This window comes from Vombatus ursinus, unplaced genomic scaffold, assembly GCF_900497805.2.
Source record: "Vombatus ursinus unplaced genomic scaffold, bare-nosed wombat genome assembly UNPS02014801.1, whole genome shotgun sequence".
In the NCBI taxonomy this organism is placed as follows: domain Eukaryota; kingdom Metazoa; phylum Chordata; class Mammalia; order Diprotodontia; family Vombatidae; genus Vombatus; species Vombatus ursinus.
The window spans coordinates 28,153,256-28,178,475 of NW_020954579.1; the positions used below are offsets into that span (position 1 = coordinate 28,153,256).

The window sequence follows — 25,220 nt, forward strand, 5'->3', positions numbered from 1 at the left end:
CATTCTTTATTCTAGCTAAAATGGACTACTAATTATTTCCTAATCTTTGTTCAGTCAACTTCTGCCTCCATAGTTTGGTATAGGGCATGTTTCCTCTATGCCTAGGAACTACTTCTTCCACATCTTAAGTGAAATTCTCTTTTCCTTCAAGGTTTATCTCAGTACCATATCTTCCAATGAAGCCTTCCAGTAATCCCTTTATGAAAGTAATTTTTCTTCTCAAATGTTCTTAAAGCATTGCACAGATCATTTCTATCACATTCTACCTTGTATAATACTTATTTGTGTACATGTCTTATCCTTTATTGGACTGTAAGCAAAGAACAGTGTATATTGGTTTTTCTACCTATATAAATCTGGTTCCAAAGAGTGATTTACTCTACAATTTTTTTTTTTGTTTTGTTTTGTTTTTTAGACAACTGGGATTAAGTGACTTGCCTAGGGTCACACAGCTATTAAGTGTCAAGTGTTTGGTCTGAGGCCGGACTTGAACTCAGCTCCTCTTGACTTCAGGGCCAGTGTTCTATCCATTGCGCCACCTAGCTGCCCCCTACACACTTTTCTTGAAATGAATGAGTCAAAGCCAAAAATATCAGTTTTTCCATGATCAATTTCTAATGGAAAAGGAATTTTGAGAGCTATAGTTCTTACCAGATGTGAAGTAGGACTCTGCACCATGAATCCTTTCTGAAAATGAATCAAATGACCCTGTAAACTGAAGGCCAAAAAGAAATTAAGACCAAGACATTTCAAATTCAAGAATAAATGTATTTTTTTTTAACTGATTTATTTTTAGTTTTCACCATTCACTTCCACAAGATCTTGAGTTCCAAATTATCTCCCCATCTTGTCCCTCACCCCCACCCCATTCTGAATACCCTTTCCCCTAATCTGCCCTCCCTTCTATCTCTCTTCCCCTTCCCCTTCAATTTTCCTGTAGGGCAGGATAGACTTCTATATCCCATTGCCTGTATATATTATTTCCCAGTTGCATGTGATAACAATTTTTAGTATTTGTTTTTAAAACTTTGGGTTCCAAATTTTCTCCCTTCCTCCCTCCCCACCCACCCTCACTGAGAAGACAAGTAACTCAATACAGGCTATACATGTGTAGTCATGCAAAACACTTCCATAGTAGTCATGTTGTGAAAAACTAAGTATATTTCCCTTAATCCTATCCCGCCCCCCATTTATTCCATTCTCTTTTTTGACCCTGTCCTTCCTTAGAAGTGTTTGCTTCTGATTACTCCCTCCCCCAATCTGCCCTCCTCTCTATCATCCCCCTGCTCTCCTGTCCCCGTCCCCCACTATTTTATTGTAGGGTAAGATAGATTTCCATACCCAACTGTGTGTGTATGTTATTCTCTCCTTAAGCCAAATCGGATGAGAATAAGATTCACTCATTCCCTCTTACCTTCCCCCATTTCCCCTCCACTGTAAAAGCCTTTTCTTGTCTGTTTTATGTGAGATAATTTACCCCATTCTACTTCTCCCTTTCTCCTTCTCCCAGTATAATCCTCTCTCACCTCTTAATTTTATTCTCCAGATATCACCCCTTCATTTTCAACTCACCCTGTGCCCTCTATTTATCTATCTATATACATACATATAATTTTTTCCCTCCAACTACCCTAATGCTGACAAAGGTCTCATGAGTTACAAATATCATCTTTCCATGTAGGAATGTAAACAGTTCGACCTTAATAAGTCCCTTATGTAAACGTATTTTCTAATTCACATGTTCATCTTGTTATTTTCTTTATGAATAGAAAAAAAAATCAGTCAAAGTTCAAATATCAATAGACTACCTTACATATTCACATACTTTTTAGTCAATTAAAAATAAAAAGGAGCTTTTCCACTTACCATAGGCCTTTCATGCTTTTCATCATCATTTAAGGCTGAGGGATACTGACTCGAATGATAGTGTTCTCTTCCCATAGGGCAGGGTGCTGAAGGCTCAAGAGGATGGTATGGTGGCTGCAAAGGAATAGCTGAACGAATGGGTTCACCCAATTTTTTAGCATTTGGAGTCAGACTCTTGGAAGAAATTTCTGTAGACTCAACAGATGCAGCTAATTATTAAGAAAAATATTGAGAAATGGTTCATATATAGCAACTACCTGAATAAAGCATTAGCAATCTACTTTAAAACTGATGAAGGAAGGAGGTAACAGTATACGTGTACAAAAGAATATACATTCTACATAAACCTTGTTTTTTGCATGACAAGAATATATAAAGTGATTTTAACACAACTAATATATGTGACATGTCAATACAATACAGGGCACTGATTACTTAGCGAGTAGGAATACTTTCAAGTAATTGTATTTAAATTTAATAACCATTTGAAAACTACTACTTGAAATATAACATCAAATTATAAGATAAAAATGATGTCTTAGGCAAGAAGCTTGCCTTACAGTTAGAGGATAGTTCTATGCAATGTATGATTCCATACATGCAGCATATAGAAGGAAGGTCTGAAGCTGAAATTAGAACTAAAATTAACAGCAAGTACTTAGAAGAAGTACTGAGTATATGAAATCAAGAGAAAATACTAGGTTAGGCTCTTAGAAAAACTCCATACCGCTTTTCAAACACATAAGCCTGAGTTAGGAAGTTATCACAGTTTGAACTTAAGGGCTTAATATGTCCACTTACTATTATCTGCTATGTAATTTGAATAACATGAGGTAGAGTTCACAAAATCTTCCTCAGCCTTGGTTCCTTGGAAAGTTGAATCTTCTTCATTCTGTGATTCTTCAACTCCTAGAATAATTAATTACAAATAAATAAAACTAATTCTTAAAAGATTCTGGCATCAACAAACTAGAAACCAAGAGCTTCTTTTTATATAAGACAGAGAAAGAGCACTAAAGGAAACACATTTTCAGGAGGCTGTCTGTCAGCTTGGTTTATATAGCAAAATAAGTTTGAAAGGTTGGCTTTACCACCTACCAGATCATCAGGCAATATGACAGTTCAGAAAGTTAGGAATAACACAAATGCCATACATAAACAGATAGTCATTAAACAAAGAAAACTAATGAACCGAATGATTTTCATAACTCATCAACTTTCATTAAAGCTTGTTTTAATAAGACATTATGGGCTTGTAGAAATTGTTACTACTGAGTATATTCCTGGCCCTGGCCACAATCATATTGTTAATCTTCAATAGTTACTGAAGTCAAAAAATATACTTCCTGTCAAAATTATACTTCTGTGAATTTGGATAATAAAGTTAACTGAGTTTTCAAACAGATATCAAGACATAAGCCACTATAAGGTTATCTATTACACTGAATCATAACAAGTCAGCCTATAGGACTCTCTTCCTTTTCCATACCTCTATCTTATCACTTTCTATACCTACACATCTTATCACTTTACATCAGACTTTTCATTTCCACTGCTGCCCCTTAAAATGGCTCTCCAAATGAAATGTATTTATGATCATGCTTTTGTATATAACAACTCATGTAAAAATCTTACTCTAAAATCCCACCTTTTTAAAAAAAACTCCTGGGGCAGCCAGATGATGCACTGGATACAGCACCAGCCCTGGAGTCAGGAGGACCTGAGTTCAAATCCAGCCTTGGACACATGATGCTTATCAGCTGTGTGACCCTGGCAAGTCACTTAACCCCACTGCTTAGCCAAAAACAAAAAAAAAAACCCCTTGATGTAACTAAGCATTATAGGAGCACCAACTATGCAAAAAGTAAGCAACTCGGGGCAGCTAGGTGGTGCAGTGGATACAGCACTGGCCCTGAAGTCAGGAGGACCTGAGTTCAAATCTGGCCTCAGACCAAACACTGACACTTACTAGCTGGGCAAGTCACTTAACTCCAACTGCCTAAAACAAAACCAAAAAAAAACCCTTTCTAGGGATCACACATTCTTTGGAGCTCTTTATGCATTTTTATGAATTGTAATTGCTTTGTTAGGATTAAATAATTTCCAGGCATGTGTGTATTTGCACTGTTTCCTCAATACAAAAGTAACTTTTTATTTTCAGTGCCTTAGAATCATGGAACGGGTAGAATACCTGGAAGGGGTAATACTAGACACTAAGAGCCAACATTTTAACCTATGGTTTCTCATCTCTAATTTGCTCTAGGTCTCTAAGGAAGGGAAGGGGCAACACAGAGGCTAGTCTAGATGTCACTGTGTAAGCTGAGAAGCATTGTGATACAGTGGAAAGAACTGAGTTGAAGCCCTGCCCTATTACTTATTGCCCACGTGACTCTGCCAAGTCCAGATAAGGGGACTGGACCAGATGACCCCTGAAGCTCCTTCCAGCTCATGTAGTCTATGATCTTATAACATTAGAACCTCCTCCTTATTTTCCTAAACAGAAGTTTAGGGAAGGTGAAGGTGAGGTGCCTGGCGTCATCCAGCTTGTCAGTGTCAGAGCTGGGACTAGAACCCAATGTTCTTTTCAAATTATAGTGCTGGTTTTCTATTGTCTGTCCCTATAGCTTTTTTTCTTTTCGGGTGAGGCCATAGGGGTTAAATGAATTGCCCAGGGTCACACAGCTAAGTAAGTGTCAAGTGTCTGAGGCTGGATTTGAACTCAGGTTCTCCTGACTCCAAAGTTGGAGCTCTATCCACTGTGCCACCTAGCTGCCCCTATAGCTTTTACTTTATGGTATATAAGAGTATGGATAATCAATGAAAGTGTCTGGCTACATCACTTTTTTTTTCTCCCAAATGAAAAAGTTCAGTAAGTTTACCAGAATCTTCCATGTAAGATTTCATTCATTTCCGCAGGCAACATTAAAATTTGCTGGTTTACTAGTGACTGTATTAATCCTGCTTCCTTACTCAGTGAATAATCTGTTAACGCTGCTTCTCTGATGGAAATACATTATCAGATAGAATATAGAAATTTCAACCATAATGAACTATCTATTTGTATTTCAACATCCTTCTAAGATATATGATGTCATCAGTGTGAACACACTAATATCTAATGAAGTTCCCAATCCCTTTATACTTTTTTTTTTCCCTTTATACTTTAACAGATAGTCTTTATGGGCTACTGTGGCTAAAGCAATTTATTACCTAATGGCCAATCTCCTGTTGATGATTTTCTATGAACTTAGCTAGGTGAATCCTCAAGAAGACAGATATATATATGGTCTGCAGTTAGACCACAACCCAAATCCTTTCCACCTTTTTAGAATCTGCCAGAGCTTGTGCTCCACTGACAACTTTTAATATCCTAGAGTTTACTCCATGTAGTGATGGGACAACAGAATAAGATTTTATATCTTTATATAGCTAATTTCAAAGCTATATTATCTAACCTGATTCCTTAAAAATTCAATTGAGGTAAAGGTACTATAGAGGAGGAAACTGAAGCTCAGAGAAATAAAGTCAATTGCCTGTGATCAGACAGTTGGTAAATCAATCCAGGTCTTCAATACTCCATCCACTATGCCATGTTAATTCTTAAATACAGGGCATTCTTTGAAATCTTTCTATCCTAGAAGATTAAATATTTAACTCTACCCTGTACTTTTCTTCAACTATGTAAAGCTTAGGGTCTCTCAAATAAAATCACTATATATGTATTTATTTTGCATAGTATATATAGATGCTAACTTCCTCTACAGAACATATATTCGTAAAGGGCAGGGATTATTTCATTTTTTGTCCTTGCAGCTCCAGAGCCTAGCACAATGGTTGATGCAGAGTAGACACTTAAATACTTGTTGATTGACTGAACATGTTTATTTTAGGAAATTCTGTGCAGAAGGTGTGTTTAGAAGTTGAGATATTTAAAACCATTCTGGGAGATGGGAAATGACATGCCATTCAGATTATTAGGAATAAAAATAACTCATTTAAACAGTGCTTTATGGTTACATAGTACTTTACATAAATTCTTTGATCCTGGTGACTTGCCTAAGATCACAAGGAAATGCTAGAACTCAGATCCAGGTTTTCTAAGTCCATTTCTCTTTCCACTATCTCACATTTCACTTCTTAATCTGTCTTAAAGGTACTAAAGGTACTTTAGTTAACAATTTTGTTTATGATTAATGAAAAATAGTCAACTATAATTTCATTCCTACAAATAAGTCGATTAGTCTTTAAATTTAGATCACAAAATATTTCTCACTACTTTATAACTAGGCTGTAGTTTATAATGTAATTATCATTTAAAGTTTCAATTACGTACCATCTTTCCTTAAAGAAAAGGTGTGAGCTGTATCTCCAAGTCTAATCAATTCACCAGTGGACTCTGATCCATCTATGTCCCAAGATGGAACAAAAAGCTCAGAAGATTGGGAAGACCTGAAAAAATTTCTTAGTCACATTTAGCAAATGCCTGTCAAAACCACAAGAGGGTTTTCCAAGTTAGGATTCCTATATCATCTAATTACATAAAGTATGACAATAATAGGATTGGTGGCCCCCAATCTTTACCATTTTGCACTTCACTCTTCTGCTCATTCTGGTCTGTTTAATAAAGAGATTTCTTTGTCACCTTTACTCTCTGGCACAAAATTTTCTGACAGTTTCCAAACAAAGGCAATAGCACTTTGCAGTCATAGCCTTTAAGTTATGGTTCACCAAAACATCTATGTCAAAAAATCAGAACTCCCTGTATTTAAAGCATGAAGAACTGTGACGTGTTTGAGAACCAGAAGATATCATAAAATCAGTATTTAAGAAAACTGACACATAAGTCAGGGTTCAAAAACCTCCCTTCGGAGGATTTAAAATTACTTATAAAAGATTTTACAAAGTTTTGAAGCATGGTAAATAAATGTATCCAGGTTAACTTAATTACTGTCATTCTGGCATATTGTATTAGACAACTGTATCAAGTATAAGGAAAAGTGAAACTTGTTTCATTAAGTCAACAAAGAAAAAGCCTACCTCCCAAATGATGTCATTGCCTGCACTGGTCTGATCTCTCTAAACTTTTCTTCCAATTCTTCTGAAAATATGCCTTGAATTGATTCTTTAGCTACTCGGTCAGTTTCAACTATTTAAAATACATTAAAAAAAAAAAACCAACAACAAAAACCTAAGTGAGTATCATCAGATTTTGTTACACTTAAGAGAGTATTTATCATACTTCCTATATACATTCCCCCTAAAGATGTACATAACAATCTTTCCCATGGATTAGTACATAGTTTAATGAATTGTTATGGCCAGAAAACAAACTGTTCTGTGGCTAACCCTCTGATGAGACTCCCTCTAAATCTGTTAGACTTGTTCCTAGATAATAAATATCAGACACATATATCCATTTCTTTGACTAGATCTGAAGTATTTCCAGGCTGGTAGGGCCTGTCAACGCTGGTACTACTCTGGCACCTGTCACAAAAAGGCACTGGCACAGGATGGGGATAATACGAGTCAGGCAACAAAATGCAAGACTGAAGCTTCTGTTATTCTACCTCTTCAAGTTAACTCTCAGGCTTTCCTTTAGGGATACAAAGTTTCTATTTTATTTCATATTTGACCTGATGCCAATCAATAAAGGACATCTTACCAAATATGGAAGAAAAGTAAAACTGCTTTTTCATAATTTAGTACTGTAGAATGTTACAAAAATTGAGGGAAAAGAACATAAGTGCCTCTTTCCCCCTTAATTTTTTAGTTCAAAAAGTTTTACATGAAATATTAAAACTCTAATTTAAACTCTCGTGAGAAATGCAAATTGGGAATTATGTTCAGTCAATATAATCAGACTTTATTTTAGCCAAGGCCTGCTATGAATTATTAAACTTAATTAAGTTACCTTTTAGTAGTAAGTTGTTAGAGTTTAACTTCCCCACTCTTATAAGCCTAAGTCCCTTGTTTTATAAGACTTCCCCTTTTCTGTGTGAGTTAAAGTTCCCCTTTTTGTGAGTTAATTCCTCATTCAGACTCATGAAAATTTACAAAACACTCCATGATGCTTTCATAGTATGTCAGTGAACTGCTTCATTAATCAGACACCGAGTCAATAAGAAAGCTAATCTTTGATTTAATTAAAGTCATGGAATTGGCAACTCTTAACAGCCCTAATGGTATACATCAACCTACTTCCTATAAACTCCACAAATATGCATGTGTATGAATGTGTATTAATCTCATGAATATATATTCTCATTAGCTTCTCTTTTCAGACCATAAGAACGCTCTGCATTCTTCCATGAATGGTCTTTGGCTACTGAGGAGCCACTGACCCTGTTTACTGGTAACTGCTAACTCTGCTAATAAACTGAACACTCGGACTTTTTTGTCTCAGGTTCTCTTTATCTTTTATTGTGACACTAGCATAGTAGGCTTCAATTCCCATAATGCTTGCGACTGATGACAGATCCTCTAAGATGTTTCCTAGACAACTGTGCATGAGTTTGTAGCATCGTTATGTTAACTGATGAAGACTCCAATTAGTAAGGATTTTATTCTAAGTAGTTTAAGGAGGCAAGGAGCAAGTGGGATTGCTGTCAGTGGCATGGACAGAGTAGAGGCAAGACAAACACTATTAGATAATCATGGTATTCATGCATCTATGTAATGAACTTGGACCATGAGGACTCCACAATTAAGGCAAGAGGTTTCGAGCAGTCTCTATCATAACCTGAAAAACCCCAGGGAAGCCTCCAAGAGGCACTGGCATAGGACCTCACGTTCACCACTGGGACTTGTATATGCAAAATGACTGAGCCTTCTCACTATGCTGAGTCAATCAAACAATAAGCATTTTTTCAGTACCTGCTATGTTCCAGGCATTATGCTAGGCATTGGAGATAAATACAAATGAAACAATACCTATTCTGAAGAAGTTTACATTCTAACAGGAGAATCAATATGTTAATAATCTATGTATAAACTAAATATTAAAAACAAATCAAATAAAAAATAATTAAATATAAGGCAGTTTAGGAGGGAGAGCACTAGCAACTGCAGGTTGGGGGGAGGAGTAAGGATCAGAAAAGGCTTCCTGTAGAATGTACTTGAGCTAAGTCTTGAAGGAAGAGAAGGATTCTATGAGGCAGAGGTGAGGAGGGAATGTATTCCAGGCATGGGGGCAGCTAATATAAAGGTACAGAGACAGAAGACTGTCATGTGTGAAGACTAGGGAAAAAACCAGTTTGATGGGATTGCGGTGCAGAAAGGGAAATAACATACGTTAAGTTTGAAGAGATGAGTTGGGGACAAGTTATATAGGTTTTAAAAGGAGCCACTAGAGTTTTCTTAATAGGGGAGTGACACAGTCAGACCTGCACTTAAGGGAAATTAATCTGGCAGCCCTGTGGGGGCTGGAGTGGGGAGATACTTGAGGCAGGGAGGCCAAACAGAAAGCTGGTGGTGGTGAGGGTCTGAAATAAGGCTGTGCAAGATAAGAGGAGAGATGTCAAAGATGTTGTGGAGTTAAAAAGGAAAAGATCTGGCAACTGACTGGGCATGTGTGTAAGGAGGAATGAGGAATAGAAGAAAATGACAATCTTACAAACACGGGAGACTGGAAGAATGGTAGTTCCTTAGGTGGGAAACTTGAAAGGGTTTGGGGGGTGGGTGAAGATAATGAGTTCTATTTTGAACATGTTGATTTTATATGTGTTTGGGATATCTGATTCTTAGGTGAAAGACTGGAGGCTGGATACATACATGTATAAATTCATATATATATATGTATACATATACATATACACACATATATGTAGGGAGACAGAGAGAAACTGAGACAGAAAGACACAGACACACTGAAGAGTTGTCTACATAAAGATAAGCAAACTCATAAGACTTAATCAGTAATATCCAACTCTTTGTTGGACATTTGAGAGATTTTCTGGGCAAAGACACTGAATGGTTTACAGATAAGGACTTGAGATAAACTGGGTTAAGTGACTTGCCTAGGGTCACAAAGTAGTGTCTCAAGCCAGATTTGAACTCAGGAAAATGATTCATCCTGACTTTAGACCCAGCATTCTATTTACTATGCCACTTAATGCTCTAGCTTAGCCTACCCATAAACAATTAGTATTTCTCCAATTATTTAGAACTCTTATTTCTGAAAAAAAAGTGCTTTGTAATTATATCCATACAGTTCTTCTGTGTATCTTGACAAGTACACTCCTAAGTATTTTATATGTTGTGGAATTTTTCTACCTCTTCCTGATGGATTTCATTGGTAGTATATAGAAATACTTATGATTTATTGGGGTTTATTCTATTCTGATTAACTTTTGAAAGAGTCGCTTGCTAGAGGTCTGACCACTCACTGTTGAAAACTGGCTTGGTAAACATGAAGCAGGAAGTCCGTTTTGGTCATCACCTTGAATTAGAGTATTTCATCAATGTTCGCTACTGACAGAAAAGGCAATATAGAATCACAGGAAATTCACTTGAAACAAATTTTCTAGAACTTTAAGCTGAAATACTAAAGGATCCCAAGCAACAAATAAAACCTGTTTAATAAGATGATTTGAAATTGTTATGTATTTTAGTTATGTGTTAGTTTTGAGAAGTAATTTAAGAAACTTTATAAGGTAACAAGATTCAAATGTCAAACATAAGGATAGGCTAGAGGTGTTCCAAGTATTCAGGGCAAGTTCAAAGTAGTACCATCTAATTAGAAAATCACAGACGGAATATTATATCAGTTACATTAATCAGTCCAAATCTCTTATTTTACAGCCATAGCAGACATTCAATTCAAAATAAAACCAAACTTTCAATTTAAAAACTCACCTCTTTCCTGAGAGGATGCCTCACTATATTCTGTAAGGTACTCCAGCAATCCATCAAATATTTCTAAGAGATTTTTAATAGACTCCTTATTTCCTCTTACAATATTTTCTCCTAAATAAAAAATAAATTATTTTAAAATATCTTGATTAATGTAAAATACATACATTCTTGAAATGGACACACTTGCATAAAAAGACTCAAAGATAGGGGATCCTAAACTAATCTAGTAGAAACCTGGGTACTGGAATGTTATCATGTAGGGGAAAAAAAATACAACCTTTAAATGCTCTATCATTAAATCATTTAGCTCCTTAAGAGTAGGGATGGTTTTTTGCCTTTCTCTGTATTTCCAGTGCTTTACAGTAACTGGCAAATATTAAGTGCTATATAAATGCTTGCTCATTGACAGTATTAGCATTATCTTTTAAAAATTGTTTTTAATCAACTTTATATCTCAATATACTACTTCCACTTCCCTCTCAGAGAGCTATCCCTTGTGACAAATAATAAAAAGAAAAAAAAAACAATTCAGGAAAACTAGCACATGAACCAATTCTGACATTATAATATAGTGTTTCATACCCTTAGCAAAAAAGAGGGAAGTGCATTCATATTTCTTCTTTGGTGCCAAGTATGGTCATTATAATTTCTCAGAATTCATTTTCAAATTATTTTGCTGGGTTTTTTTTTTTTCCATTTACACAGTTGTTACCATTATGTATATAGCTTTTCTGATGCTGCTTATTTCACTTTGCATTAGTTCATATAAGTTTTCTCACGCTTTGGTTTTCTTCATATTCATCTTTTTTCCATTACATTTATGTACATTTGTTTGGCCACCATTCCTTTTATTTTTAAGAAACAGGCTGTAATGGCACATCCTCTAGTCATATTTTTAATAAGAAAAAAAAGTATTTAAGTGACTTTTTATTAGAGGAAGACAAACTACTTGAATTTATAGGTCCCTACCTGCACGCAGATGCTACTTTGTTCAGGAGAAATTTGTTGGGCTACAGCCTGGCGTAGTTGATCGACTGTTGCACTTGGAATAAAGAAGACCTGGGTTCAAGTCCCGCTTCTGACACTTACTAACTGTGTGACAATGGAAAAAATCGCTTAACCTCTCTGAACCTTAGTTTTCTCATCTGTAAAATTGGGATAACAATACCTGTAGTACCTATCTCACAGGGATGTGATGTGGATCACATGAATTAATGGATGTAAAACAGTATATAAATATTTACCACATAAATATTATTTGGATATGAAAGGTAAGATTTCATATGATTACTTCTTCTTCATGCACGTTTAATAGTCCATATTTTTTGCTAATTAGATGGGCAGAAACATGCAAGGAAACTGAAGGAGGTGGACTGTCTTAAGAGCTATTGAAATTAGTTCTCACAGACTCTTAACAGTACTGGCAATGCAGTTCACAAAATGAACTTAAGAGCCTATGAAAAACACATCCTCTATCTGTAAAGACCTTTTTCACTTTCTTATCTCAGTACTGGCAGCAGTACAAAACAATAAGAAGAGAAGCAATGGTGAAAGTTTTGGTTTTGAGAGAATTCATTTATTTACTCATAATTAAAATGAATAATAAAGCTCCATCTAGTACCACTCAAATGAGGTCATATAGAAGACTTTTTGTTTTAAAGAACATCAGATAATGATTATTATTCACACATCTAGAACAAAAAGTTGATGCTTAGAAAAACTCCTACAACCAAAGTTACAAAAAATGAGGAGTAAAAAAGCTGAACGCTCAATAAAAAAGAAAATTGTATAGTTTTTATTTCCTATCTGGGTACACAATTGTAAGTATCTGTAGGGAGTCTCTGGTTTCTAGGGTGGGGAGAACAGTTTAGCAGCTCAGCATACCATACTGTGAATTGTAATTCCACTCTCAATTGAGTTCCCTTCAACTTCTGGCCCCAATTTTCTCATCTGAAAGATGGAGATGCCAGTCCTAACAGCACCTAACAGAACTGTGACATTAAAACTATGTCATACTAACATATTCTACAGTCTGACCTCCTCTCTGGCATTCAAGGTTCTCTATCTACCTTTCTAGGCTTATCTCATATAACTTTCCACTGCTGGAAAAACAGATGGATTAGTCCTACTTTGGCTCCTGGACACACCATGAACCTTCCCATCTTCTTGGCTTGGTTCACACTATCTCCTAAGCCTAGAATTCCCTCTTCTCTAGACGAATTTCTATAACTGAATGCCACTTCTATGAAGTGTTCCTACTTCCCTCCTCTAAACCATTACCCTTTGACTCTAAAATAACCTTTGTTTTGCACTTCCCAAATGCATTTATATAGTAATATACATTACAGTTATCTGCCTTAGTGTCATATCTCCCTGCAAGTCTGTAAGATCCAACAGGGAAGGAAGTGTCTTTTCAACTTACTCCTCTCCTAACAAAGAGCAAAAAGCACCAGGTGCTTAATATTTGAATATGAACAAAGCGAAGGAAAATAAATGAACAAATTAATTTACTACTCCCATCCTCTCATTTTTATCAATATGGCAACCAGCCCAGTGAAGTTAAGTGACTCGATGAGAAAATTGTGGCTGAAAGACAATTGCTTAAGACAGTATATGATAAAAATATTAACTATGGAGTCAGAAGATACATAGGTTCAAATTCAACTCTGTCATGTTTTCCTGTTTATGATCATGGCCAAATAGTCACTTCTACTCTCTAAGTCTCAGTTTCTTCATCTGTATAGCGATGGCCACAGTACTTAGATTATTATTACAGGGTTGTTGTGAGGATCAAATGAGAATGTATGTAAAAGCACTTTGCAACTACGTGAAAGTCATCTAAGCACCTATCTTACTGCCTGGCACAGAGCAGGAAATTTATAGTATTTGTTGACTCTACTTCAAGATTATTAATTACAAGGAGGCATTTATTATATAGATCTTTTGACTATAAATCCAGTGTTCTTTCCTCTTTAGCATTTAAGCAATTTTTATCTGCTCAATTAAATGTCTAGGGTCTAAAGAAACAAAATAATTTCCCCAGGAAAAATATAATTGTTTGAATTCAGTTTGAGATGGTTCATGTTACTAACCTGTTATGTGGGACAAGCTGACCTGCAAGTAATCCAAAGCCAGTGAATCAATAATTGCTTGCATATTGTGTGCATCATCTTCTTGGTTCTTAGGGATAGTTATGAGGTCTGTGAAGGAAAGGGAAATAACATTGTTTTATAACTACAAAATACCAAATTCTGAAAATGTTGACTAATCCAGGTTTGGGGTGACCAGGGGGTCTAGTCTAGGGGTGTGGCAGCAGAAATGGAGGAGAAGAAGAGGACCACAGAATCTTTAATCAACGATAACCCATTGTACACGGGCAGTAAGTTATGTTAAAGATGACTGAGGAAACACTGAGAAAAACACACTGATATTGACATAAAGAACTCAAATTCTGAAAGACAATTAGACTTCAAAGGGGGAAAAAAACCAGTTCCCTTAGTAAATATGCTTTTTTTCTCCTAAACTCAAATCAAATTCAAACTTTCAAATGCTGACTGCATCTTATACAACCTCAGTGCCATTTTAAATGCATCTAATCAGCCAAGCTACAATTAAGCAGAGTCATTAAATCCATGCAAAATTATTTAGAACATAACTGTTGTTCAGTCATGTCCAATTCTTTGTGACCCCATGGACCCAGCATGCCAGGCCCTTCTATCCTACACTATCTCTCGAAGTCTGTTCATGATCATTGTTTCCAAGACATTATCTATGCATTTCATCTTCTGCCCTCTCCTTTCCCATTTGCCTTCAATCTTTCCTAAAATCAGGGTCTTTTCCAAAGAGTCCTGTCTTCTTGTTATGTGAACATCATAGGATCATACATGGCTTTAGAACTGGAAAAGCCCTGTTTGTTAGCAGGGCATTACAGCAAGTTCAAATAGGAGGTAGCACTCTCTTTTGTAATTGCAAAATGACTAAACTGCAGTGAAAGCCCCAGGAGACAAAATATAGAAAAGACACTGTCCTCATGTCTTGGTACTCTTACCTGGTACTTCTTCTCCCAAGATAGAATGATAAAGAGTAATAAACACATTTGCATCACACTCTGACAGAGACTGTATCCTCAGGCAAATTCGACATTTCAAAAGAAGGTTATTGGCAACTGCTATCCACTCTGGAAAAAAAAGATGTAAAAAAATGTTAGTGAACTAGAAAAAAGTAAATCTAAAAAAAAACAGGCACCGAATTCTGTTAAATAGATAAGGAATCAAACAAAAAGTTGTCTTTAAATTAAAAATATTTATAAGTGTAGGGGAAACTCATACTCTAAATGTTATTCTGTAAATAAGAGATCTGACTATAAATTCCTAAAAGACATTGCCTTAGTTTTTATTAGTATTTAAAGTAAATTATAAATTTATCCACTTCTGTGATACTGCTTTTACTAATAAAATAGAAATAACAATAAAAAAAGTAATCAGTATTACCTTTTAAAGACTGTGAATGGGAGCCCAAATGTTACTTCATTACAACTTTAAAACAGCAGCTCATGGTAAAAATAATGAAACACCAAGAACTTTGAGATGGTGAGATTTTGAATCTCAAAATAGTTTCCATCCTTCTAATACGAACATAAGATACTATTCTACTAGTTTCTCCACAAACACCACCTTCTCCATGAAGGTCCTTCCTGTTCCCAAGAAGTTGCTAGTGTCCTGGAGTCAAAAAATTACTTTGTATTTATTTTGTACATAGTTATGTACATGTTGTTTCTCTCCATAAGCTACTTTGAGGGTAGGAGTTATTTCATTTTTGTCTTTGTTTCCCCAGAGTTCAGCTTACAGGAGGTGCTTAATGTTTATCTGATTCGGGCAAAATTTGTAATTATCATAGGAAAACAATTCTCTTATCATTCTTCTGCCATTAGAGAAGTAACAAGCAGTACTCACTTCCCACTGTCAAGCTTTCTAAGCTACCACACTCTAGGACATTATTAGCATAATGGACTGCTGAGCACAAAGTAGCTACATCTGCACCTGGACAGCAACAACTCAACCAATGCACAAAGCTGGTCATTCTGAGGGACTGACATCGATGGCTTGATTTTTTTTTCTTTTTACTGAATTTTATCTAGTTTATCCTGTCCATATCTTCTTTGTGCACAGCTGCCTGCAAACGGTCTTTCCCATTAGATTGTGAGCTACTTCAGGGCAGGGGCTGTGTTTGCCTTTCTTTGTAACCCCAGGGCTTAGGGGTAGTTCCTGGCATATAATCAGACTCCAAATAAATGCTTGCTGACTTAACTTGACAAACCTCAACATGGCCATTTCACACCATAAATACATTAGGTAAAGCTTTACAAGAAAAAAAGGATATATTAAGTTTAAGGTTCCAACACTGCCAGACTCAAGCTATAACGTGGATAACAAGAATTAAGAAAAGACAGACCAGGAATCTAACTTGATGAGGTTTTCACAACCACCTTTCGGATTGGAAAATCTGTTTTGCTTAGGTTCCTTCAATTAAAAAACACGTCCTCCTAGATTCAACACAAATCTACCTTCTCAAAAGAAACAAATGAGCTACCAATAGTCCAAGTGTGAAAAGAGTAGTTGTGGTGCTCATATCTTTTCTGCAAGGCAAAAACCAGACCTGGAAAAGGGTTATGGGCTGGATATCCAAGATCTCCTCCCTCCTCGCCAGCCCTAAGGAGCCCGTCTAGTGCTCCCCAGACCTAGCCCCCCCCAGATTCCCTCCCCTCGGGCTGGCTGGTCGCCTCGTTAAGAAAAGGGGAACCCAAATAACGGAGACATCACAGAAAACCATCCACGGAACAGGCATCCCAGGGAGCCCTGGGTCCCCCAGAACGACTTCTGGAGCTCTGCTGGGTGTGAAAGACGTGAGTTCAAAGCGCTTTAAGGATTGTAAAGCACTTTATCTATCTACCAGCCAGTCCTGCAAGCTAGCGGCGGGCAGGGGGAGGGGCGGCGGCCCCGCACATTCGCAGCGTGCACACCCCCCCATGGGTGTCGGCTTCAGCAGGGAGACTCACCAGCCTCCTCCCGGGCCTCCATGTCCGCGAGGGCTGTACACCGGCGGGGCTCGCGGGGAACGGTGTCCTGGAGAGACCGTTGAGGGAAAAGAGTGTGGCGAGGGAGGACGACGCAGGGCGCGGGGGGTGGGCGGAGGGCGAGGAGAAACCGTAAGCTAACTGGGGGAGGCGATGGAGGGACGTTAAAACTTCTCGCCGCTGATTGGCCATCTGGCCGCACTTCCTGTCGCAGCACGCGGCCAGGCAGCGGTTTAGGGGCTACAAATCCAGCTCCCCGCGGGATTGTTCCCTCTTCGGCCTTCTCAGGCCGGTCGGTCGGTTTGACAGACCGGTGGCCAACCTAGTATAACCAGTCAACCTGGGGAGCTAATCGGAGACTTCCGGTGATCCGCACATTTTTCGTGCCCTTCCGCCTAAGTGAGTGGGTAAATAGTGCTGTTGCCGGCCTTGTGGGTTGGGGGTTACGCTCACGTGATAGGAGGAGCCTCTGCCTCCTTTTCCTTGACAGAGTACTATGGCACTTTAGAGTCGCGAGCGTCTGGCCAGTGGTGCAGCGGCGTTAATGGTTTACGGCCTGGCTTATCGTAGAAAAACCGAAGAGTGAGGTTGATTATTCTTGATTTCGTGAAAAGTAAGGGCGTTCCCTGAAAGAAGAAGCTAAGCAAAGAGAAACATCCGTGGTTGGGGCGCTAAGAGTTAATTACGAGCTAAGGTGGGGGAGGGGTGCTGGGATAGCAACCAGAGGCTAGAACATGGCGGCGCTCAGAACGCCTGCGGGTGTTGTTACCTTGGCGTCTTCCCCCTCCCCCTCCCTGAATGGGTGGGGCGATGAGGTCATAGAGCGGTTCCCATCGCGCTTTGCGGCGGAGGAGGCGGTCCGGGTATAAAACCGGCTGCCGGGAGCTCTCTGGCTCCTCATTCATTTCCACCGGCTTGGGTTCGTCTTGTTTTAGCTGCAGCCTCCGTCTCAGCCACCGCCCCCGCACGGCCTCGCGACCGCCGAAGCCGCCTTCCCCCCCCTCCCCTGCGATTTCCCGCTTCTCGGGTTGTTTCCCTCCAACCGCAACCATTGACGCCATGTCTGGATACTCGAGTGACAGAGATCGCGGCCGGGATCGAGGGTGAGTAGGGGCATTTGTCAGTCGTGGCCGGGAAGGGGTGGGGGTGGGGTCCAGAGGAAGTGGGCAGGGGCCCTGTCGGCGACAGGAGGCCTCGGGCGCCATCGGTCCGCGTCTTGTGGCCCTTTTCCTCTGCGTTGAAGAAACGTAAGGGTGTATTTTGATACCATTTATTTTCATGTCTGGGTCGTGATTTAGGGGGACAGGCCCGAGGTGGGGAGACAAGGGGAGCGCGACGTCAAGGCGGGGGTGAGCGCGGCGCCCCAGACCCGGCAGGGCCTGGCGGCGGATGGTCTGCGGCATTTGGGGAGCCCCAGAAAGGTCTCCCGATTCCCTCTAGCTTGGGGAGGTTCTGAAGTCTTTCGGGCGGCCGAGCGGGGGCCGGAGGGCGGGGGGTAGCCGGTCTCCCCCATGTGGGGGAGCTGCCGAGACAAAATGCCGGCCCCGGACATGGCGGCGGCGCCTTTGTTACCCCACCCGGCGGAGGAGCTCAAAATGGCAGCTTTGAGAAAATGTGGCGCAGAGTGAAATGCTAGACAAAGGGGGAAGCGCCGCCCAAGCGGGAACGCGGCCCGGCGGACTCCGCCCGGGGCCGCGACTCCTCCCCTGGTACCCGGCGCGGCCCCTCCCTCCTTCCTCGGCCTTATGTAACCGCGGTTACCTTCATCTTGAGCCCACCCACCGGGGTGCGTAATGAGGCTTCCCCGGGGGACCTCCCCTTGTTTTGTAGCGAGCTGTCAGAGCTCGGGGCCGTTCTGATATCTGCTTTCCGCCTGGAAACGTTTGGCTCTAAGGAAAAGCCCTTTGTAAATAATTCGAATTGTTTATCTTTTATCTCCCCTATTTGAAGTCTGGGTCTTCTCCCCACCCTTCTAGTTACTGCTTTCACTTAGGGAAAAGGTGATTGCTACCACCTCTTGGCTATTCTGTGTCAAGGGATTTTGTCAGAATCCGTCCCGACTCATCCAGTAGTTCTCACAGGCCAGATTCTAGTTTTACTGACTGGGACACCTGGAAACAAGTGATGTTATTAATTCGATGTGCTAAGGGGGAAAATTGTAAAATTGAGATTTCTATTAGTGAAGACTAAAGGTAGGGCTGACTGGCATAGGAATAGTCCTGCAAGGTGAAGAAAAAAGGCATTCTAGTCCCTGACTTTAGGAATACAGTAGCGTAAGTGAATATTTATTAAATCTTATCCTTTTGTGACATAAATGGTTATATTTTTGAGGCCTAGACTATGAATCTTTTCTTCTAGGTTTGGGGCCCCTAGGTTTGGAGGAAGTAGAGGAGGACCTCTATCTGGAAAGAAATTTGGAAACCCTGGGGAGAAACTCATTAAAAAGAAATGGAATCTCGAGGAACTGCCCAAATTTGAGAAGAATTTTTATCAGGAACATCCTGATTTGGCTAGGCGCACAGCAGTAAGTAATTTAAATGTTTTGACGTTTTCTTGGAGTTGGAATCATTTCTCTAAGAGCATGGTATTGATTAAACTAAAGTTATATCGTGGTAAAGGATTGGTGGTATAGATAGCAGCAAGATGAGATTTTTTTCCCCTAAGTAGCAGACTTGAAAGTTGTTTACTCATTACATGTTCATGAAAACTGTTACTGGATTTAATCAAAGCTTTTGCTTGGTTTATGGAATAAGTATGTTTTTTATCAGAAGACAATGAGTTGCAGTTATTGGGGGGGGCATCATTTGTTTTAAAAAATTAGTTTATAATAAAGTTCTCAGTTGGGGGAATTTGCCAGATGTAAGAGTTAATGGGAAATAATTTTTAGACACATTTTTACATGACTGAGTTTTATTGCAGCAAGAGGTTGATACTTATCGAAGAAGCAAAGAAATTACTGTACGAGGTCACAACTGCCCAAAACCAATTCTAAATTTCTACGAAGCAAATTTTCCTGGTAAGTATTCATTTGGGTCACATTTCCTGAAGTCACTTTGTGCTCATTAATTTCCTTAACTTAGTGTTATTTTAATTACAGCAAATGTCATGGATGTAATTGCAAGGCAGAACTTTACTGAACCTACTGCTATCCAAGCCCAGGGTTGGCCTGTTGCTCTGAGTGGGTTGGATATGGTTGGAGTAGCACAGACTGGATCAGGGAAAACACTCTCTGTAAGTCTGAGGGATTTTGAATGCTGTAGGAAAACATTTGTAAATTTCAAAGTTTGTATACCTTGCAATATTCTTTGTTTGGGTTTTTAGGAAAGATACTGTGTTATTCAAGTTAGAAGCATAATCAAATTTAAATCGATTTTGTTTAGACTATAATGAAGTTTTTTCTTTTTCCCTAATTAGTATTTGCTGCCTGCCATTGTCCACATAAATCATCAGCCATTCCTAGAGAGAGGTGATGGGCCTATTGTAAGTATACACTTTACTGTTATTTCTCTGTAGGATTATGTAAAAGAAGCAAATTTTAAATCTTAAGTGGTTTAAATTGCATGGTCTTTTAATTTTCACAAAACTAAAATAATCCAGGTGTTTTTAGATGATGGGTGGAATATTTAATCAAGATTCACATTGGTTTATGGAACAAGTTTTAGATGCTTCTAGTGGTAGCAAATTACAGCTAAATTTTCTTCCAAATTACTTTCTGACCTGAAAATTCGCATGACGTTGATAAATTGTTAATTCTAGATTAGTGTCAGGCTATATGTGCTAACAGCTGTTCTTCCTTCTTAGTGTTTGGTGCTGGCGCCAACTCGTGAACTGGCTCAACAGGTACAACAAGTAGCCGCTGAATACAGTAGAGCGTGTCGTCTAAAGTCCACTTGCATCTATGGTGGTGCTCCAAAGGGACCACAAATACGGGACTTGGAAAGAGGTTTGTAGCAGTCGTTTTCTCTACCACAAAAGGTTTTGATGTGAATTGTGTTGGTACCTTAATTCTTACTCTTCCTACCCTCTCTCCATTATTTTGATCAGGTGTAGAAATTTGCATTGCAACACCTGGAAGACTGATAGACTTTTTAGAGTGTGGGAAAACTAATTTGAGAAGAACAACTTACCTTGTGCTTGATGAAGCAGACAGAATGCTTGATATGGGCTTTGAGCCTCAAATCAGGAAGATTGTTGATCAGATAAGGGTAAGTTGTTTAAGTTGTGTTGTTTAAACATAAACTATGCTCAAAATTGTGGGTAATTTTTTTTAAATGCCTGATAGACAAACTCATATGTCTCTTTTTAGCCTGACAGACAAACCCTAATGTGGAGTGCAACTTGGCCAAAAGAAGTGAGGCAGCTTGCAGAAGACTTTTTAAAAGATTACATTCACATCAACATTGGTGCTCTGGAACTGAGTGCAAATCACAACATTCTTCAGATTGTAGATGTGTGTCATGATGTAGAAAAGGATGAGAAGTAAGTTTTCATAAAGCTTTGTGCTTCTTTTGAACCAGACATTACTAGCTCGGGGAGAAAAATGGATCCTTAACAAAGTGTGACTCCTATTCAGATTTTTTTTGTGTGCAAAGTTCAAATGTATTAGAGTAGCCCTCAAGTTGATTTACCTGCTAAACTTTAAAATTGTTTCCATACAACTTTTTTTTCCTCTAGACTTATTCGATTGATGGAGGAGATCATGAGCGAAAAGGAAAATAAAACTATTGTTTTTGTGGAAACCAAAAGAAGATGTGATGAACTTACCAGAAAAATGAGGAGAGATGGGTATGGGTTGAAAACATGATAGTCGCTTTTTTTTCTACTGTGCCAATAGTGTTTGTGTTAATGTTGTAGAACAGGGAAGACAGAGGTGGTAGGGGAGGTATCATTTTAGAGAGTTTGGAAATTTGATTTATGATAATATAAATGTCCTTACTTTGACAATAAAGTAAACCAAAGTATTTCAATTACAAAAGGGATAAATTAAACTGAAATGGAAAACACTCTCTGATCATCATGATTTATTTGAAGCACTTTAGGAATAGTACATTTTGTATTTTTAAATCCTATTTTTGTTCCTCCTTACCTGGATAATTCCTGTAGACTTTAGTTCCTTTTTAAGCTAATTGTGAGGAAGGTGGATTGAAGCAAGGTCTTAAAAAATGAAATATTGAAATCAAATACTAGAAGTTATACTCTGTTACTAGCCAAGTCTGTTAATAGCTAAGATTTCCTTCCCACTCATGACTACTCCATATGCTGTATACAATTCGTAAAGCTTGAGCAGAGTGTTAACCACAATTTGACTGTAGGACTGAATTCATCTGTATCCCTGCTTTATTTTTAAATTAGGTGGCCTGCAATGGGTATCCATGGTGACAAGAGTCAACAGGAGCGAGACTGGGTTCTAAATGGTATGTATAAATAAGTTCTTAAGACTTTTAAAAACCTGTTGGCCAGTTTTGTTCAGTGACTCAGATTTGTTCCATTCTCTTGATAGAATTCAAACATGGAAAAGCTCCTATCCTGATTGCCACAGATGTTGCATCTAGAGGGCTAGGTTAGTAGAAACACTTCATGGCTTGGTTCTCCAGAAACAAAAAAAACAACAACCATTATTTTTTTTTAAAGAAAGTTTATTGCTTTCTTTAACCTCTGCATTTTTCTAAGTTTTTTTTCACATAAAGGTGCAGTCTTTGTGGCAAGGCCTAGGCATGACAATCGGAGGACTCGAGGGGGATGGAGGACTAGTGATCGGCTGGCTGCTTCCAGTCGAATAGAGAGGTGAAAAGCTGAAAGCATTGTGTGCCAGTAATCTTCAAAAGGCAGAACATACCACCTTAACTACTACACCATAAACTGTTCTCTCAGGGGGAAAAAATGGAAGTTATTCACAGTTCACTCTGCCGTGGTATTTCTTCTGTCCCATGCTTTGCATGATTGCCATGGTACAGCGCTGTTTTGTACAAACTGTTTACTGTGATCTGTGGGTCTTTGAGTTTCAGTGACTTTGCTGAAATGTTGAAGAAATATTTCCAAACTTCAATGTTCAATGAAATTTTTGGTCCCTTTGAAAAGGAGAGAGCAGCTTTAAAAGGTACTAGCCTTGTACAAATTGGTGAGTACTGGCACATGAGAATCTAGAGAAGGAACAACTTCTCACACTTAGTCAGTGGGAAAGGAAAGCAGTGCTTTGAAAGTTCCTCCCTCACCTACACAGTAGTCGTCATGTCGAGACCTGCCAGAGAGAGACACATTCTCAAGTGAATCCTGGCTTCTTGGAAGCGCTTGCCTAGACGAGACACAGTGCATAAAAACTTGATGGCTTTTGGGGGACAGGTATGTTTTTCTTGCAGCTGCGGTTGTAAGGTCTTGGCAAGACAAGCAGTGAGGCCCGAATTTTGAACTTCTGATGAGTGTGTAATACGAAGGACCATGTACATTTTTGCTTAAAGGTCCTCAAATGAACACATGAAGAGGTTGCTGTGAACTTTAGTGGCCCTACTGCGCAGAAGCATTCAGATGTCACTTGATGATCTGTAAGGGGACTTGCTGAGTTGGGAATGAACTAGTGAATATGAATGCACATTCCTTGTGGTAGGTTATCACTGGGTGGGTGGCAAGATTTAATAGAGATGGAGTGTGCATTTTTTTTTTTTTTTACCTCACTGGTATTCCTGCAGAAGTGGATAATCATTTTAACAATATTCTTTTCAGCCCATACCTTCTTGGGAATACAATTGTCTAACTTTTTATTTTTGGTCTGGCTGTTGTGGTGTGCAAAACTTCCTATGTTGCTTTTTTGCCACACTGCAACACTTTACAGATGTGGAAGATGTGAAATTTGTCATCAATTATGACTACCCTAACTCTTCAGAGGATTATATCCACCGAATTGGACGAACTGCCCGTAGTACCAAAACAGGCACAGCATATACTTTCTTTACACCTAATAACATAAAACAAGTAAGCGACCTCATCTCTGTGCTTCGGGAGGCTAATCAAGCAATTAATCCCAAATTGCTTCAGTTAATTGAAGACAGAGGTTCAGGTATGTTCATTTTCCTGGATTATGATAATTTGTTATTGTACATAGAAATATTATGTATAGAAACAAGACTGTCAGGTGTCATTTGCCTGTAAATAAGTAATAAATGCTTCTGATTTTTGAGGAATTAGTGACAGATGAGGGTGAGGGTTGGGGGGGTGTGGTTGGGATAGGGTATTAGATTACATAAGTCTGAAGTATAATTTTTGATTGTCAGTATGGTAAAGAGTGGAGATCAACTGAATTCCCTGCTTGCTGTCTTTGTTTAGCATTGATTTGCAACATCAAGCTCCAAGAGACTCTGATTTTGATAATTTCTCTTTTTTTTTCCTCCTCCTTCTGCCTGCCACAGGTCGTTCCAGGGGTAGAGGAGGCATGAAGGATGATCGCCGTGACAGATACTCTGCGGGCAAAAGGGGTGGATTTAATACCTTTAGGGACAGGGAAAATTATGACAGAGGTTATTCTAGTTTGCTTAAGAGAGATTTTGGGGCAAAAACTCAGAATGGTGTCTACAGTGCTGCAAGTTACACCAATGGGAGCTTTGGAAGTAATTTTGTGTCTGCTGGTATACAGACTAGTTTTAGGACTGGTAATCCAACAGGGACTTACCAGAATGGTTATGACAGTACACAGCAATATGGAAATAATGTCCCAAATATGCACAATGGCATGAACCAACAGGCATACGCATATCCTGCTACTGCAGCTGCACCTATGATAGGTTATCCAATGCCAACAGGATATTCTCAATAAGACTTTAGAAGTATATGTAAATGTCTCAGTTTTTTCATAATTGCTCTTTATATTGTGTGTTATCAGACAAGATAGTTATTTAAGAAACATGGGAGATGCAGAAATGACTGCAGTGCAGCAGTAATTATGGTGCACTTTTTCGCTATTTAAGTTGGATATTTCTCTACATTCCTGAAACAATTTTTAGGTTTTTTTTTGTACTAGAAAATGCAGGCAGTGTTTTCACTAAAGTAAATGTACAGTGATTTGAAATACAGTAAATGAAGGCAATGCATGGCCTTCCAATAAAGATATTTGAAGACTGATTTTGAAATGGAAATTGTTTACTTTACAGTTGTACAACTTAAGTTAAATTGGAAAATGTCATAGATGCTTTTCTGTATCAAATGCTAGTAAAAAGCCTAAACTGGTCTTGCATTTCAACCTATGGTATTGGTTGTTGGGATTAATTACACATACATCAGGTTTACAATCTTCCCTATCTCCTTAACCGTTATCTTTCCTTCCCCCCCCCCCCCCCTTTCTGCCTCCCATTGAGGCTCAGTAATTTTGAAAGAAATGAAATGAGTAGTGGAGAAAGCTTCATTGTTAGGTAAAATAGTGGACATTTATATACAGTGCTTT

General features: G+C 38.7%; 2 protein-coding genes across 7 annotated transcripts in view; one reads left to right on the forward strand and one right to left on the reverse strand.

Annotated features, from left to right (window-relative positions):
• Positions 1 to 17,190, reverse strand: part of CEP95 (centrosomal protein 95) — a 32,285-nt gene extending 15,095 nt beyond the window's left edge. For 4 of the 6 annotated variants that reach the window (XM_027872952.1, XM_027872950.1, XM_027872953.1 and 1 more), the window contains exons 1-9: positions 16,775 to 17,190; positions 14,768 to 14,896; positions 13,812 to 13,919; positions 10,720 to 10,830; positions 6,904 to 7,012; positions 6,200 to 6,315; positions 2,668 to 2,775; positions 1,867 to 2,075; positions 652 to 715 (exon numbers count right to left, since the gene is read on the reverse strand). In XM_027872952.1, coding sequence (XP_027728753.1) covers positions 652 to 715; positions 1,867 to 2,075; positions 2,668 to 2,775; positions 6,200 to 6,315; positions 6,904 to 7,012; positions 10,720 to 10,830; positions 13,812 to 13,919; positions 14,768 to 14,896; positions 16,775 to 16,796 — 976 coding nt within the window. In that variant the 5' untranslated portion in view covers positions 16,797 to 17,190. The remainder of the gene's footprint in view (positions 1 to 651; positions 716 to 1,866; positions 2,076 to 2,667; positions 2,776 to 6,199; positions 6,316 to 6,903; positions 7,013 to 10,719; positions 10,831 to 13,811; positions 13,920 to 14,767; positions 14,897 to 16,774) is intronic. The other 2 variants (XM_027872951.1, XM_027872954.1) reach the window with 2 other exon arrangements.
• A 514-nt stretch (positions 17,191 to 17,704) lies between these two features.
• On the forward strand, positions 17,705 to 24,915 carry DDX5 (DEAD-box helicase 5). Its single transcript, XM_027872955.1, has 13 exons — positions 17,705 to 17,895; positions 19,151 to 19,316; positions 19,712 to 19,808; positions 19,890 to 20,023; positions 20,207 to 20,272; positions 20,594 to 20,735; positions 20,837 to 20,997; positions 21,099 to 21,271; positions 21,467 to 21,577; positions 22,145 to 22,206; positions 22,293 to 22,352; positions 23,619 to 23,843; positions 24,193 to 24,915. The coding sequence occupies exons 1-13, from the start codon at positions 17,852 to 17,854 to the stop codon at positions 24,594 to 24,596; spliced, it is 1,845 nt and encodes a 614-aa protein (XP_027728756.1). The 5' UTR covers positions 17,705 to 17,851; the 3' UTR covers positions 24,597 to 24,915.
• The last annotated feature ends 305 nt before the right edge of the window (positions 24,916 to 25,220 follow it).

Coding starts and splice junctions, on each gene's coding strand:
- DDX5 (XM_027872955.1), top strand. CDS start 17,852: ATGTCTGGATACTCGAGTGACAGAGATCGCGGCCGGGATCGAGG. Junction 20,998..21,098: donor AGATTGTTGATCAGATAAGG/GTAAGTTGTTTA, acceptor GTCTCTTTTTAG/CCTGACAGACAAACCCTAAT. Junction 22,207..22,292: donor GCGAGACTGGGTTCTAAATG/GTATGTATAAAT, acceptor TTCTCTTGATAG/AATTCAAACATGGAAAAGCT.